Consider the following 18,520-nt stretch of genomic DNA (forward strand, 5'->3'; position numbering starts at 1 on the left):
ATCAAACTAGGCTTATCCACTCTAATTCTAATCATCCTCCAAGCGTAATAAAAGCAATCCCTCGCAGTATTAAACAAAAATTATCTTCTATGTCAATTAATGAAATATTCTTCAAAAAGGCTCTTCCACCGAATAAAGAGGCTTAAAAAAAATCGGGATACAAGTCAAAACTTACCTACTAACCACAATTAATCTCAAGTCAAAATCAATAAAAAAAAGCATTGTAAACGTAAAATTATTTGGTATAACCCTCCGTTCAGCTTAAACGTCAAAACAAAAATAGGAAACCGTTTTCTAGCACTTATTGACTTACATTTTCCAGCCGGCCACAAGCTACATAAAATATTCAACCGAAATTCTATTAAGATTAGCCACAGTTGCATGCCTAACCTAAAATCTACCATAAATTGGCATAATTTTAAAATTTTGCACAACAAAAATCAATTAAAAACCAACCAATGTAACTGCGTAGATAAAGCATTCTGTCCTTTGAACAACCAATGTTTATCTAACAATATTATCTACCAAGCAACCGTAAGTTCCAGACATTGCAAACCTTAAAATCTAGCAACAAAAATATGCCACCTTTGTCTCAAAGAAAAATATGTTATTTTATCACATACTGGAAAAAACCTACTGAATAAAAAATACGAAATCGTATCTCAGTATCGACATTCGAAAAAAAATTTTGTTATCTTTATTTGACACAGGAGACTAGGTAATTATTACGGCTTTTTGTTTTGTTGTTTACGTAGATTTGTTTATAACATCAGAAGTCATTCTACAGTCATTTTTACGTTTTTGTAACGGTTTGGTTACATTTTTTGTTTGTATTAACGGCTGATGATTGCCATCGGGCATAAAACTCCAAGTCCCGCTAATCAGTTGTTTTTATTCATCTAAATAAAATATAATTATATATAGCTCTATTATTCAGTAATATTGAGGAATATAACACGTACAAGAGACTTCGTATTATCACCTCAAAATACTTAACCTCGAATATATTCTATATATCGATATCTATACAAATATATATATATATATATATATATATATATATATATATATATATATATATATATATATATATATATATATATATATATATATATATATATAAACATTAAATTTATATAGTTGCCTCCTAAAAGTACACATCTCACTCAACCTTTTGAGGTTGCGTTTTTAGACCGATAAATATGGCTAGGAGAAAATGTTGTTCGAGTGAAAAAAGAATTAAATCGAACAGTTTATGTTTTTGCGTCCAAAGCAGTATAACTACAACAAGTTCTAAATTTCCTAAAATCAAAAACTAATGAAAAATCTTCAAAACGATTGGAACTATTTAACTGACAGAAGTGTGGAACTTACCACTACCTACTACTACTAGAATTCTAAATTCAAAATGTCGATGCATCGGCCTTCAGTTCATCATTCTTGGATGCTCTCAAATTGACAAGAACTTTATTTGCGACAAAATCAAAATTGGGTCATAATGCGTAATATCTTTTCATTCCAATCTTTCTCTTACTTTAACCCTTTCTGGTCCAAAGTGTGACAATGATTTTTTTTTTTAATTGTTTTATTTTTTCTTTAATTTGTGATAAATCTACATAAAAAAAAAAAAAGATTTAATTTTTTTATTTTGGCTGTCATAAAAATTACTATGGGACAAATAGGTCCCGACAGGCATTATCTAAACCAACAAAAAGTGTATATTATTTACAATGTACAGATAAAATTGTTCATTCATGAAACTCTTTAAAGCAGTTTCTTTACGAATTGATGGCGCTACTGAATAATTTGACTTTCTTCTTTTGTTAGTAGTAAGTCTGTTGGAAGAAGATAATGCCATTGATCTGCCAAGATTTAATGGCTTCCCTTTTATAACCATGGATATATGTCTAGGAATGTAAATCGAGCCGAACGAGCCAAGCTTGCCAGGGCTCGGCTAGGCTCGTTTACATATTAAGAGTGTTCAGGCTCGGCTCGAGCTCGTTTCGAACATGAGATTCTTTGTTCGAGCTCGGCTCGTTAAGGATCAGTATTGTTTGGGCTTGGCTTGTTTTACATGTTGCTCGAGCTCGACTGGTTTAAAACTCGAAATATTTATTGTAACCTGTTAGTTTAAAGCTTGTTTAGTAAAAAAAAATTGTTCGTTAAAGGCTCGTCTGTAAATAATGCAAGTCCAAATCAACAAACAACATAAACAATCATACAGTCTATTAAACATGCAAATAAACAACATAATGAAATAATATCCCACAAGTCTAATCAAATAAGATCCCATCAAATCTAAAAAAGTTTTATATATTTATTTTTCTGTTTTGCATAATTTGTACACTCTTAAATCCATTAAAAATGGTCTAAAACATATTGGGTCTGTTGGCAAATGACAATAATCAATTGCAGCCTCACGTAATTAAATTGTTTATATTAATCAATTGTTTAGTGTAATAAGAGTTATATGGGTCATATCTCATATGGTTACACTAACACTATATTTTTATTATATACTAATATATATAATATCACAATTTTATTTATTACATATATATTATTATAATATAAATAAATATATATATATTCGAGCTTTAATCGAGCCTATATGAACGAGCCTATGATGTTTAAGCTCGGCTCGTTTAATAAACGAGCCTAATTTTTTGTTCAAGCCCGGCTCGTTAACCATTCGAGCCGAACTTGAACGAGCTCTTGTCGAGCCGTTTACGAACACGAGCCAGGATTTACAGCCCTATATGTCCTACAACAAAGTAGTGAAAATAAACAACCTAAAACAAACTTTTACCTATAAAATTTAATATATATTGATTATATTACTATTAAAGAACACAACAAAAAAGCTTGGAAATTCTGTAATAATTCGATAATAAATAATAAAGTTTTTTCCTCGTACTAAAATGAAAACATGCGCATCATCAGTTTACCTTTTTAAAAACTATTATTTATGCCATAAAAGTACTATTTATGCCGCAGAAAGTTGGTTTGAGATATAGCCAAACAATTATAGAAATGACAATCAAAATTTTTGAGTTTCTTAACTTCAAGTGAATTGCCGTAGAGCCTTAAGTAAACTAAGACATTTATTTCCCATCGAACCACAAAGGGTTAAACATGTTAAAAAACAAATAAGACATTTTTTTTGGCACACCTATGCCTGTTCGCTCATATCCAAGGTTTTACTGCTTCGCACTTATACAAGTTTGCACTTGCAACATTAGCACATGCGCAGATATAAATTCGCATCTAGGCGGCCCCCTCCTATTTTTCTATCTATTGTTGAATATTAAGTCTAAAGAACTAACATTGTAAATCAACTATTGCATATAATTGCATGTAATTTCTATATTGCATATACTTGCATAACCATTATTTTTAACCCGGAAAAAAAATTGCTTTTTACAAACTAATTCCAGTTTAGTGAAAGCTTTAGATCCTTTGAATTAATGATTTGGAGTCGATTTTAAGAGATATTAAAAAAAATTATTTTGCATTCATATTACTATTATCATAATATATAACAAATAAATATAACTTTAAAAAATCAAAAATAATAAATGCTATTAGCTAATAAATAAAATCAAAATAGATAAAATGTAAATCGAGTAAATAAAACTGAATATAGAGTAAAGGCAAACAAAATTGAATCAAGTAAACTTTGATATTGATTTCTTTTGCATTTAATTGTTTTTTGATTAATAGATTGCACGAAATGACAGATGATCTGAAATAAGTTTAAAGAAAATAATTGGAAATGAAAACTTTTCAAGTTTCTAATAATAATTTCAGGTATTTTTTAATTTTATTTTAAATTCTGTCAGGGTAATTAAATTTTAAAAGATAAAACTAAAGCGCGTTTTGTAGAAAATGCAATAATTCAGAATATTTTTTTAAAACTTGCTTATAATTAGCCAATTTTTTTAATTTTTCTTTATCTGCTAAAAATTTAAAAAACTTTATTTACGATTTAAAGTGAACAAACTTTGGATTGCTAAAAACATTATTCTCAACTTTTTATTTCTCTCAAAATTTCTCAAAAACTCTCAAAATTTTATTTAACAATTCTTATTACAAAGCTAAAGTTTTTTATATTACCATAGACAAAATTAATTTTCATTAACGCATTTACTTTTAAATAAATTAACTAAATAAATATTAACCAATTAAATGAATATAACTTACATTAACGTAGTCACGTTTATATAACACTTAAACAAGATTATAAAATTTTCAAACAAAATGCGCAACAAAAACCACTAAGTATGAACCTCCCACTAAGCTTGCTATAACAAAGATCCTTTTAAACATCTCTTTATAGTCACTTGGGAATATGAATTCATTAAGAGTTACGGTTGCATGAAAAAGAAGATTGGCAATATACAAATAAATAAACGTGTTGAAAATAAAGTTTACTAGCGGAAATTCAGGTAAATATACTAAAATATTCTTAGCGTCATTTTGCAAGTAAATATGTATCTGAGATATGTATGTCTCCAATGTAATTTTACCTAAATATGCAAACATAGCACAGTGACTACGTCGTAACCAACTAGTTGAATTTCGAAAATAAACATAAGCAATGATCGGTATAAATGATGTGTAAGGATGTAGAACATTATATGGATATTTTGAAAGGACAAATACATATTTATACCATAATACTAATATAGGAAAAATAATTATGCTTATTAACATATTAATGGCAATATTATTGCGGTGATTATTAATGAAGTTTAATTGTTTTTCTAAATTTGGATGAAAATACGCACAAATCATTCCAACTAATGTTACATAGTGGTCCAGCCCACTTCGGAAAATCCATTCATTTAAAGTTGGGGGATCTCCATAGCCAAGTAAATTAGAAAACGGCAAGAAGACATATTGAGCAACATTGGGTACATCAAATATGACGTATATCACAACAAAATATAAAGCAAACTTTGCAAACATCACCTTTTTAACATGATTTAACTCGTGAAAAGGTCGCATCATAATATAAACTGTAACAAACCAAAAAGTATGCATTCCACATATATAATATCGTATATACTGATTGTCTGTAACTAATACAACAACTGCTACTAAAAAGTTCAATCGAAAAAGTAATTTTAAAACACGACGTAAAGAGTAGTCTTTGCGCACCCAGAAGAAAGAAAAATTTCCTAAAAAAAAAAAATTTACGCATTTTTGTCTATCTTTAAATTTTCACAAATTAAAAAAGAAAATTTTTTAAATCTTAATCTATTTCTAAACTTAAATCTTACCAAACCCAGTCATGAACACATATGCAGCAATATAAACTCGTACCGCATTATATGTCTCGGCTGCTCTAAAATAATGATACCATACAAACATAACTTGCATCCATCCTTTCCATTCTTCCGTTTGATCACGATTTAATAACTTTCCTGATGGACCAACTGTCCATGTAAAAGACAATGCAACAAGAAATAACATTATAGACAGAAAAATAAACAAATCTCTGTTGTAAACACGATCAGCTTTTGGAAAATAATGGAGATAATCGCACAAAAAGTAAAAAACCATGATCCATCCTATTGTAAACGCAGCAAATAAAGCATCAGTTAAACTCTTAGGAGATATATTCGAATTTTTTTCTTCATTTTCCTTTGCATTCTTTTCAATGTCAAGGTGAACATCTTCATTACTGGAAACTAAAATAAAATACAACAAAAATAAAGCATGGCTAAAATATAAAGAAAGTGGTTATTTGAAAAATAAGAAAAATGGCTCTTTAAAGTTAAAGTTTCTCTGGCAGTTTAAAAGATGTAATTTACCATAATACTTGATGTTATAGGTTTGGGTAACTAGTGCACTTCTAACAGGAATTCTTGTATTTTATCAATAGTTTTTAAGATTTTGTTATTTTTAGCTTCAAGATAAACAGTTACATATGAGATAAAAGTATAATAAAGCTTAGTAAATATTTTTGATCTTAAATAATTTTTTACTTAAAAAAGCTTCATAGTTTTGAAAGATAGTGTTTTCTCTATTTAGTTTAAAAATAAACTGTTCAATTAATTTTGATTAATTGGTTTAAATCGATTGGCTAGTAAATTAATGATGACAGGCTTTCAAGCAAGAAATATAGATTTGAATTAGGTTGGGTTATAAATTGATGGTTTCAAGTTTTCTCAAGCTATTTTGGCTGAAAGTAATCATTATTTTTTTATTTTTTTTTAAACTGTATTTTTGGGTGAAATAATAGAAGTGATAGAAAGGGAAACTGAGATATATTACCGTAATAAAATGCTTTGGCCAGATATAATATAGATATATTACCGTAATAAAATGTTTTGGCATGTCTTATTATTTAAAAATTGTTTGATTGGCTCAAAAAATGAAACAGAAGATACATCAAACCGGGTAAGGTTTAGAGGGTAAAGATGATTGAGTACCAACATTTTTTTTTTTAAACAGAAGATAGTAACAGATGTAGAAAAACTTAGCATGAGTGGGTAATGAGCAACATGATGGGAATAGGATTAATAAGAAAAAAAAAAAAAAGGCAACTAACAAGCAGCATAACTTAATTAGCCCCTACGATAAACTTGGCACCAGACTAACTAATGGAAACAACCCTTATGCTGTCAGTTACTGTCAGTGCTACTGCAATAGTGTAGTTTTTTAAGTACTTCTACTTTTTAAAGTATTTTTTAAAATCTGTTATTTTTCTTTTTTTAAGTATTTTTTGTTTAAATAACTGCACTTCTTTACATCATATACATTATAAATTACTGAGTACAAAAAAACAAAGATAAAAAAAAAAAAAAATACAAAAAATAAAATAAAATAAAATACAAGGAAAAAAAATCACGACCAAGAAACTTTTCATTAACCACTTAATGCGGAACGCAGCTCAAGTGTGCAAGGATAAAATCTAAACTTTGAAAACCAACTGCTTCTTAAACTTAACATAAAATTCATAGTGCAAAGATATACAAAAAAGATTAGACCATGTTGCTTATATTTTGTTATTCAACATGTCTGTCAGCTTGTAATAATACAGTTTGATCTTTAATACTTGAAGGTTCCTTATCCAAATTAGATTTAATGTTTTGTAGTTAAAATGAATTTTTTGTTTAACAAAAGGATCCAAAATTATTGCTATTTTTCTTAACTTGCTTTCTTGTCTGTTTGTCCGGACACAAAAAGTAAATAAAAAACATTGGAGTTTATTTTAATTATTAATTGAAAAAAAATTAAAGTAGTTAATTCGCGGATTTTAGTGCTTTTGTGGATATATAACAAAGTGTTTAGTGATTAGAATAAGAAAAATTATTGAATATAGTGTGAGAAGGAAATTAAAGGAAAAAAATTAAAAAATAAAACTAAGAAGAAAAATTGTAAAGAAAATTAGTGAAGTGAATAACATTACAATACAGGAAATTAAACTTGATAGTGGAATATTATTTAACAAGTGTTAATTTTAAAATTATTATACATGTCTAGTTGATAGATGGATCAGAACACAAGTTTACAACTAGTTGTGAATGTAGTATTTTCATAGCATTTTACTATCGAATTGTTAACAGTTGCATCTCACATTTTCCCTTCTAAAATTTTATAAATTGTTCACAGTAATATGAATTAAAAATTTACATACATGTTAACAAATCAGTTCAGGTGTAACAGAGAAGAAAATTATTTTCTTCTTTTTAGTCGGATAGAAAAATGTAGATTTTTAAATTTTTTTATTTACACAAGTATTACTTAATGGTTGTATTACTGTTTTAGATTGTATTATATAATTATATTAACTTATTAGATTGTATATAATTATATTAAATTAATTTATTAGATTGAAGTAAAACGTCTTATTATCAGCACTCAAATCATTCATTTTATTTTTATTATTTTTGCATTTTACTTTAATTTTTTAAAAATTAAATTTTTTTTTTAATTTCACTTTAATTTTTAAAAGTATTCCTTCAATTAAAAAATAATCAGATTGAAATTTACTTTTCCTTGGTTGTTTTTAACTACACTAGAAACCTGCACTCTACCCAGGCTGATAATGAATTTGCTCAGTAACATTTTTAACGAGCTACATTTTTTTTTCTTCTTTTGAGTATATTTTTTAGACTTGTAAACTTACTTTTACTTGAGTAAAATTTAATAGTATTCAAGTTTGTACTCAACTACTTTTACTTGAGTACAAAACCCTGTTACTCTTTCCACCAATAGTTTTTGAATGATATTGAATCTGGTGTTTGACTATATTTAATAAATTAATACTGCAATCTCCTAAAATAGATAGTCTTTGTCAATTAAACACTTATTTGAATTTTCAGAGATAACACTGATTCAGCTGCAAACAGCTTCTCATTTCTTTTTTAATCATATTCCTCAATATACTTCAAAAAAAAATTTATGAGGTTAATAAATGCAAAAATCATATTACTTTTATTGCTGGTAAATCTTTTAAGCAACCATATGAAAGATATAATTATCCAAATAACAAATAGTGCTTTCTGGTGCAATGTAACTGGACCTTTTGGTGGAAGCACCTGGTAACTCTCACGGTACAAAGTTAAGAAACTTTGAAGACTTGTATTTGACATAGCCTTTATTTCTAATTCTAAAATATAAAATATAAACTTAAAAACCATTTTTGTTAACACAGTAATTTTGCATAAGAAAGAAAAACTTTATGGATATGAAGTTAATGTTTATATTATACCCAATAAATAAAATATATTTAAAAATGAAAATTTAATAAATTTTCATTAAAAAAAAAAAAAAAAAAACATTTTTATTTACTAAATGGCTTTACACACCCTAACAACTTTATTAAAATAATGTAGTAGTGCAGTGGTTTAAAATTATATTTTGGTGGATTAAAAATGACAAATTACACATATAAAGAGTTCTTTACCTTCGCAACCACTAATTAAATTAAAACCTTAGCAACTATTAATTAAGTTGAACCCTTAGCAAACACTAATTAAGTTAAAACCTTAGCAACCACAATTTTTGCAGATTTTATGGGTTTATTGCAAAAAAATGATTAATTTGTATTATTTAAAGAAAGAAAATTTGACATAAAACACAAAAATTTGATAAAAGTAGAAATAAAAGAGAGTGGTCATTTAGACAAAGCCCAAAAAACATCTTTTTAAAGTTTTAACTTAAATGTAACTTTTCTCTATAACTAATATTTATGTCCATAAAATCTTTTTTTCTTCAATATCAATTATTTTTGGTAGAACTTTATAAAAAGTTTGGTAGAAATTTATAAAAAATATAATGATAACAGGTCAAAATATAGTTGATTTCTTAATAAAAGATGCCAGGACACTATTAAATATCTAAACACCTAGTGTAAAATTTTTAAATATAATGATTTATATTAAGGTAATATTTATAAATATTTATTAAAGTTGATAAAAATATCAATTAATGCTAACTTGCACAGCTATCTTTAAATTTTATCTATATATGTTACTTCAAATATTAAAAAAACAATAAACAACAAAATAAACTAAATTGTCAGAGGTTTTTCTAAACCTTTATCTGCTAAAAGAACTAATTAAAGCTCAATATTTTTGAAATATTTAAAGCAGGCTCGGCCAGGAAGGTGTGCGATTTCACGCCATAATATGACCACGCAAATACTATTTCAAAAATTTGACCACAGCTGTTAAGATGTTTTGAAAATTTAAATTTTTTGAATATGCTGTAAAAATTAATTTTAAATATATTTTTAGAATAAGCTGTAAAAAATATTTTGAATATATTTTTAGAATATGCTGTAAAAATTATTTTGAATATATTTTTAGAATATGCTGTAAAAATTATTTTTATTTAACTATAAAGAAATTAAAAAAAAAAAAACAACTAAAAGAAGCAAATAAATCTTCGTTGAAAAAAATAACGAAAAATAATAAATAAAGTATTTAAAACTAAAATCAAAATTAAAACTTAACTAAATTCAATAATAAACTATAACAATGAGATTATTTAAATTATGTTTGGAATAAATAACTTTGAATTCTTTATATTTACTAATGTTTTTATAAACAACTTACTGTTTTGTATTCATAAAACAATCATTAGATTGTTTAATAAATATGCTCATTTAAAAATTAAAAAAAAAAATTCTTAACAATTCTTTGCAGTAACATAAACTAAAGAAAAAACAATTGCATCATTTCTTTAAAAAGTTGATATAATTTTTTTGTTTAAAGACATTTATAATAGATGAAGATTACAATAGAAGACGAATAAATGATTTCGCTTCATAAACAAGAGGTTCTGAGTTTGATTCCCACTATGTCTCTGGTAGTACCTCAACTTGTTTCTCCGCGCAGCGGCCTTGTTTGTCAAGGTTCGTATTTCGGAGTTATAGAGTTGAGAGAGGGTTTTAACCACAAGTATCCTCCTCATCTGTAGTGGCTTTCTCAGCCTTGGGAAGGTGAATTATAAAAAAAAAAAAACTTGTTACTATCTTTAAAAGCATTTCCATAATATAAAAGCTCTAGCAAGTCTATACTACACCAACTATACTTATACCTTACTTCAATATTTTTTAGTAAGTAGTAGAAAAACAAAACATATTGTCCATCTTTTAAAGTTATGAATAAAACAGTAATTTATAACATAACTTTAAAAATTTTAAACGCGTCAGTAATCGTTGCACAAACCACTATTTAGTAGCAGAAAATAAAAATCTTTCAAATCTTTGTTTTAAATGAATGATTAATGTTCAATATTTCATAACTTCTTATAGAAAAATTTTAAGCTTCTATAAAAAAACAGGTACAGACTTATAAATTTTTTCTTTATTAACTTTCTATTAGGTTTTGAATTAATTTTTTTTCCAGACCACGAGTAACCTCGCCCTGCTACATAATTTTGAAAAAAAATTATAAAAGTTTGAATGTTAAAGTAAAAGCGGGATTGAAAATTTCTATTACCAGAACTGATAAGAATATTTAAAAAATAAAACACCAGAAGAAAGAGAATCATCTCCTCTATTCAAACATGTCATAATAAAATTCCAGTCTTTTTCCAATCATTTTATTTTTATAAAAGTTTGAAAGTAATTTTAATTTCATTTTAAAATAATTTTGCCTCTATCTTGTAAAAAATTTGATTTTAATACCGATTACATAATTTTTTGTTTGTTTTATAGTTGAAAGTTAGACAAAAGTAAGAAAAGATAATATTAAATTTTTTCTGGTAAAACCATTCATATTTACTTTAAATTCCTTTATAAGGTAGTATGCGAATTTTTAAATTAGGTACTTATGTAAAATAAATTATTGGATTTTCTAATGTGTTAGTTCCAGGTTCTTCCTTTATGAAGTTATTTTAAAAAATGACTCAATGATATTTATTAATTATTCACTTTTAAATTGACAATAAGTAAAAAATGTCATAAAATGAAGAAGATATAGAAGCTGCGTTAAATGATATTAAAGAAAAAATACTTCAGTCAGAAAAGGTGGATTCAAATATGGCATTCCATTCTCAACTTTAATAGGTTGCAAGAACAAAACAATGCTAGCTTCAAGGTATCATGATCAACAATCATACTCTCACAACAAACAGTCAATGATAGTGCAAGAGTTTAAGCTCCTATGTGATTGGGGTTATGGTTTAACACCAGAAGATGTCATGGGCTTCGTATGCGGTTACTTTACCTTCCTTGTACAAATCAAACAGGCCTAATTAAAAACGGCAGGCCTGGCAAAGACTGGTTTTATACATTTATGAATCGATGGTTTAAAGAAATTTCAACAAGAAAAACTCACAATTTAGCACCTGCCAAAGCCGCTTCTTGTACGCAAGAAATAATTTATAATTATTTTGAAGTTGTCACTAAACATTATCAATTATCTGGTAAAACTTCTGGTTGTCACATTTGGAATAGCAATGAAATGGGTTTAATCAAGGTAAAGCAACTGTAGTATATCGAAAAGGTGCAAAGCGTGTTTTGAAACTCACTTGTAACAATAAAAAAATCCATTATACAGTGAACAATTGCTATAATGCTGATGAATACTTTACACCAGATTTTACCAAATATTACAGAACTTACCAAATATTACAAAGACACAAAATGCAAAAACTTAGATAAAGAAAATTTTCCTATTGCTCAAACAGGTGTATGAGAGTGGAAAGTGCTTTACACGTTTGCATGCTATTGCTGGCTATGAATATACTGGGTTATTCATAATTAACAAAAACAAAATCTCTCAACAGGCATTAGTTTTTTCAAGAAAAAAACCAGTCTCGTAAAAAAATCTAGGCAACCTAATATTCCAAAAATTGCTGGTCAATGTATTACAGAACACAGTGTTGCAGATCATCTCAAAAGAAAAGTTAAGCAACTCAAATTAGCTAAAAAACAAGCTAAAAATGTAAAACCATCTGCAAACTCAAAATACCATTGTTAAACTTTGCAGAAAAAGGAGTAACTCAAAATATAGAACCAATTATATCACCTTCAGCCAAAAAAAAAAGTTATCAAAAAAGTTGAAATACTTAGGTTTGCAACAAAACACGCTTGCCAAAAAAATTGTAATAGGTTTAGATTTTTTTTGTTGTAAAAAATTTAAAACTTAAATCTTTTATTATTTCTGTATGCTATATAAAAAATATATACATTTAGATATATAAAGTAATAAACTTATCAAATGTATTTTATATTGATTGGTTTTAACAGAATTTCTGCCAAAAGCTATAACTTTTTATTTATTTTGGTTTTTATATTTTTAAATACAATTGAAAAAATAATAATAGTATTAATAACAATAATAATAAATAATATGCTTTAATCGGTTTGTCTCGCTTTTACTCTAAATCTTTTTTCCTATAAAAAAAATTTTCATGGTAATTTTGTTGAACATGTAGACTGATGAGGCAACAGGATTAAAACCATCACGTACTTCGGAAGCACAGCAAGCTAACTACTTTTGCCACTAAAACACACTAAACTGCGAATTTTTAACACTATTTAAAAAAAAGAAGACGGATGAAATAAATAACTTGTAAAATAGCAAATAAATGCTTTAAATGTAATTAAAATAATTAAATAAAAATTAAGGAGATTTTGCCGCAATACAATTTTAAAATAGAAGTAAAACTTTATAAAAGTACGAATATCTATTAAACTTTAAAAATGTTTTATTTTTTATTTTTAAAAAATGAACAAGATTTTTAAAAATGGCAAATAAATGACTTGTATCAAAACAAGATTTATTGCCCTTTTTAAGTAAAAGTTACACTATAAAACTTGATATATATTTTAACATTATATAGTTTGAAGTTTACAAAAGTTAAACATTTGCTTACACTTTCATCAACATTTTCTTATAAAAAAAAAAAAAAAAAAGTGTTGCGACTATTTCTTGCCATTACCTTGGTTGAAATGGCTGCCATGAGCACGTTTTCTTTTTTCTTTAAAAAATTGAAAAAGGTTTTTATTTAAAAAAAAAGTGGTAGAGCAAGGACTTAAACCATGGCACTTCACGTCAGAAAGCTGCAACCTAACCACTTCAGCCATCAAGGCATATTGCTTAATAAAAGGTTTAAAACTATTTGATAAACAAAAGACTTTATAAAATGGTAAATAAATGCTATAAATCGAAATTAAGGAAATGTTTCTGCTATCCAATCCAGTCAAAGGTAAAGGTGTAATGGCTGCCATGACTTTTGTGTCAAACACTCACAAATAAGTACCAGCAGCAGCAGCGGCAGCATTAAATTTAGTATTAAAATATTATACGATAAGTGAAAATTGAAGTTATTTAATTCAATTGGTTTTCAAAAAAGTTTGTCTTTTTTTTCTTCTCAACTAAATCTTTCCTCTTCTAGTGTGTATTAACTTTAATGATTCTTATATAAAGTTTATTAAAGAGACAATCGTTGTTTAAAGTTGTCGCTTATAAAACTTAAGTTTCCTTTAAATTATATTTATTATAAAAAAATCTTACATAATTAAATAATATAAATAAAAATGTCTACAACTTCCATTGATACTGTAATTAAGATCATTAGTTACTTTATTTAAAAGCATTTTGCTAATATAAAAATGTTAGTAAAGATAAACTTACTTATTTTTTACTTATTAGTTACTTATTTTTACCGTAAAAAATAAAAGTTACTTATTCTTAACGTAATTAAAAACCATTTTTTTCAGCGCATTTTTAAAATTTTAAAAATTGTGGTCAAATTGTCAAAACAAAAGATTATTTGCATGGTCATATAAAGGCTTGTTTTTGCACACCTTCCTGGGCAAACCTGTATTAAAGGTGACTGTTTCCTCTAAAATAGAATTCTGGAAGTATTTGCTTCTTTAGCAAGTTTCTAGTTTCAATAATTTTAAATTTTTGAACAACATTTTGTCCAGTTATCAGATATGTGACACCTGACTCTTGCCAATATTTTCCAAATTGTTTTTCTAATGCATCTGATCGGATATGCCCTAACAATTCATATGATAAACCAAAATTAAACAAATAATTTGCACAGCTTGCTAACCTTTGAGAAAATATTTGCTAGGCACTTGCAGTATCCAATGCTAACTTTTTTTCTCTTAATTTTGAATTTATGCATTTCAAATTTTCAGTAAAATAAGAAATACAATTTTCTAAGAAATTTATCTGCTTATCATTGACTAAAATAATAGGCTTTCTTCAAATTATCAACCAATCTATTGTCATTCAATAGGTTTTGGTGACAGCTTTTTTTCTTAACAGTGACAACTTAACAATTTGATTATCAGCAGCATGAAGTTGAATTATTAATTTCCATTCTCCAAGTTGCATAGTATCTTTGTTATTTGGCAATGTATATTTTAAACAGTATTTTTTCATTAATCCGATTATTTTGAATACAATTTAAAATAAGAACAGTATTGTTTAAAAGGAAGTATGATAGAACATTTTTTGCAATAAAATATTGAAATGTTTTTTGATTTCCTTGTGAGTTATTTATTATTAATCCAAGACGCTTTGATTATGCAATTATAATTTGTTACTTTAATTCTTCTTTTTAACTTTTTTGAAAACTTGCTGTAACTCTACTAACTGGAAAAACTTTGTTTATTCGTTATGCTTGTATTACATCGAAACTGACGTATTTATACTCTTTCAGTTGGCTTTAATCTAGTTGTTTTAACTATTTTTCTATTGAACTCTTCTACTATTTGTAGTCAAGATCCTTGACTGGATCTTTTTTTCCTACCTGCTGGAAAATGGTATCTGTGTTTCCAACTTTTAAAACTTTGAAGAATACTCTAACCCCACCAAATATCATTCACCCAGTATTCTCTCTATTATCAGCAAGACTTTTGAGTCTTTGATCAACAAATTTCTACTATTATATCTTGAGTTTAATAACTTCCTGTCTGACATTCAATACAAATTTTGATCCTCTTGTTCTATTGCTGACTTGTTATGACTAACTGCTGTGTTATAAAAGTTCAATCATTAGATCGTGGAAGCAAGGCTAAGACTTTGCTCTTGCCATATTAAGGGCTCTCGATTTTATCTAGCCTGCTGGTTTTCTCCATAAGATCAATTTTATATGGTGTATCAGTTTTTGAAATTATTAAATCATTCCTTTCTAACCACAGTATCAAAGTTGTTCTCAAAGGCCAATACTTTTCTCTGGTACTTCTGATCTAACTTCTGTGGTACCACAAGGTTCTATCCTTAGTCTTAATGTTGTTTATCTTTATAAATGATTACTTGCTTACCGCACAACTATATACCCCAGAATGGCTTTTTTTTACCAGTTTTTTTAAAAATCATTTTTTCTAGCATTTATTCAAAGCATTTTTTCGTTATTTTTACTTTAATTTAAATAGCAGAAAAAAATAAGTTTATTAAATTGTGCAGGCTAACTTAAAAATGACCGTCCTGCCAGCGCTTTTTTGTGCTCTGGCATTCAATATCAAACAGAGAAGACTGATGCCCCTAGAACAGGTAGACAATTTTGAATCTTTAATTGCAATACTGATAATATTTCGATATCAATGAATGACAATATTCTTACTGAATCCTTTTCCTAAGCTTTTCGAATTATCATTCACTACTGACCTCTCATGGAAACTATACAAACAATCTATTGCTAAGTTAGCAGCTGCTAAGATTTTCTAGAGGTGCCTGAAGACCCTTGAACATTTAAAGGGTCCCTTATACTATTAGAGACCCTTTAAATATTCAAAAAATTTTTGTTCAAAATTTTTTCAAATCCAGTGTCATTATATTGAATAAAACATATTTAGAGTTCAGACAACGCAAATTTGAAAAATTGTTTTTCAATTGCACCCTTACTAATATGAGCATTTGGACAGGCAATATCTATCTATGAATAACTTCTGTTACATATTATAAACAGAATAATTTATAGCAAATAGCCAATTGTGGTTACAGGTTACCTAATGTAAAGCATTAGGTTGTAAAAAATTGTTTAAACTTTTTCATGTCATATTTTAATAAACACAAAAATTAATTGCTGGCAGTGCTAGAAACTAATTCTGATTTAACTTAGAAGGTACTGATATATAAATTTTATTTACCTCTGCTACTATTAGCCAGCACAGCACTGTGAATATTATGATGAATAATGAAGGTAGTCAAAGATTCAGAATTTGTTAACAATTTTTACATTTGTAAAATATTTTATTTCATAGCATACATATTTTTATGTGCAATAACTACTATTACTGTTTATTTTAAGTATGAAATTATTATTTATTAACACTTTTTTAAATTTAATTTAATAGATGCATTAAAGTGTAAATACATCAGCTGATATAGTCAGACACAGCGAAGTGTACATAGATCAACTGATATAGGCATTGGCACAGTGGAGTGTGCATATATGGTTTTAATTTATGTAGGCATTCTTTCAATTTAAAAAAGTATATTATACAAATAGATCACCTTAACCATCAATAAATAAAAATTATTTTAACCTTTTACTCCCACACAGGCAACACATTGCTGATGTATACTTGTTACCTTCAAGATGATTTTTTTTTCTCCTGCTAGAAATTAATTTCACAACTATTTGCTAGATTTACCGCTTACCATAAAAAAAAATTATAGAAACTTGTCTAAACTACACAACTGCAAAAATTAAAAGTTTAATTTCAAAAAAATACAATTAAAGTTTAAAACTATGAACAATTATTTCAAGTTGTATAATTTATGAACATTCCAACTTTCAGCAGGGATGACAAGAAAGTGTCAAAAAATGAACTTTGGTATAAATAGTAAAAATAGAATAGTGTCATAAATAATAAACATAATTGTGTCATAAATAGTAAAAAAGGTATAGTTTTGTTTTTGACATTTAAACTTAATTTTCGATTTACTAAATTTAATTGCAACATTATTTTGTTTACAATGCTATTCATTAAACTCATTTGCGACATTCCTTATACAATTTTTACACAATCAAAAAATGAAACATTCTAAATTTTGCAAACTATTTCTGTTACCCTTGAGCAGATGTGTATTTCAGACAGCTTCCTGAAGTTCAGCCAAAAAAGATAAAAGAAATATTATTGAAAACCATACCCTAATTTAAACCCTGATCCCTAACCTTTAGGGTCAGGGTTAAGGTATGAATTATAATAATAATCATTTCACTTTATATAATTATATAGATAAATGTTTCAAAATTTATAAAGTTAACCTTTTGAAAAGTTTTTGTAAAATCGTTACAAAATCTGACAAGTTTTTTCTAAGCGATAAAAAAGTAAAATAAAAGAAATAAATTTTATCAAAATTAAAACTTGTTTATTTTTGTTAACTTTATACTTTTTATGCTATTAAAGCTATAATTTATAGAAGTAACTGTTTTTAAAATAAATTAAGCTATACAAACAAATAAAAATATGAAAATTTTACTTACATTACCTTGTTAAATAAACTAATTGCGAAATGTATTCATTAAGTTGAATGAGTAAACTTGCAAAATAAACTCTTTATGTACTGTATGCATTTGTGTACATGTGTGAATTTTTACTGTGAATACATCTAGATTAATTTTTTCATATATTTAAATCAAATTAAAGTAACCTAGCAACTTTTAAAATGAAGTTTACTATTTAAGAAAAAGCAAATTACTCGACCTTGAAATCTTTCACAACGTAGGAGACTTGTGCACAAGTCTACTACGTTGTATCAACTGATGAAATCTAATTTCTTGTGTTGGTGATTTTTTTTTTAAATGGCATTTTTTCAAAATTCGTAATTACTATCCGATTGTTAATTTTTTTTATTTGCTGAAGTCGTTTAGTGACAAGAAACTTTTTTTTTTAACGAACGGAGCAAAAACGCAAATATATAAAAGAGCAAAACGCAATTATATAAATAAAAGTAAAAAATGAAAACTCGTTCGACCGTAAATGCTAATTTCCTCCACAGTGGAAACATTAAAATGATAAATTTTGCGGTATCATAAAACATGAATGTTAGTAGCAAAAAAACCCACACCGCAAAACATGAATGTT

At 26.7% G+C, this 18,520-nt stretch overlaps 1 protein-coding gene across 2 annotated transcripts; it reads right to left on the bottom strand.

The window, feature by feature from the left end:
• Positions 1-3,504: 3,504 nt before the first annotated feature.
• On the bottom strand, positions 3,505-18,363 carry LOC100209243 (uncharacterized). Of its 2 annotated transcripts, none has more exons than XM_065791750.1 (5): positions 18,140-18,363; positions 17,920-18,044; positions 8,447-8,623; positions 5,286-5,696; positions 3,505-5,183 (listed from the first exon to the last, which is right to left on the bottom strand). In XM_065791750.1, exons 3-5 carry the CDS (start codon positions 8,604-8,606, stop codon positions 4,252-4,254), a joined length of 1,503 nt encoding a protein of 500 aa, XP_065647822.1. In that variant the 5' UTR covers positions 8,607-8,623; positions 17,920-18,044; positions 18,140-18,363; the 3' UTR covers positions 3,505-4,251. The 2 variants fall into 2 exon arrangements, with proteins under 2 accessions (XP_065647822.1, XP_065647823.1); XM_065791751.1 differs by having other exon boundaries at positions 17,925-18,044; positions 18,140-18,294.
• Between the last annotated feature and the right edge of the window lie 157 nt (positions 18,364-18,520).

Source organism: Hydra vulgaris, chromosome 02 (assembly GCF_038396675.1).
Source record: "Hydra vulgaris chromosome 02, alternate assembly HydraT2T_AEP".
Taxonomy (NCBI): domain Eukaryota; kingdom Metazoa; phylum Cnidaria; class Hydrozoa; order Anthoathecata; family Hydridae; genus Hydra; species Hydra vulgaris.

Bases quoted from the DNA above. Each gene is read 5' to 3' on its own strand.
- LOC100209243 (XM_065791750.1), bottom strand. From the start codon at position 8,606: ATGTCAAATACAAGTCTTCAAAGTTTCTTAACTTTGTACCGTGAGAGT. The intron at 5,697-8,446 runs GTAATATGATTT...ATTTTATTTTAG, and splicing joins AAGATTTACCAGCAATAAAA to TTTCCAGTAATGAAGATGTT. The intron at 5,184-5,285 runs GTAAGATTTAAG...TTTTTTTTTTAG, and splicing joins TGTGTTCATGACTGGGTTTG to GAAATTTTTCTTTCTTCTGG.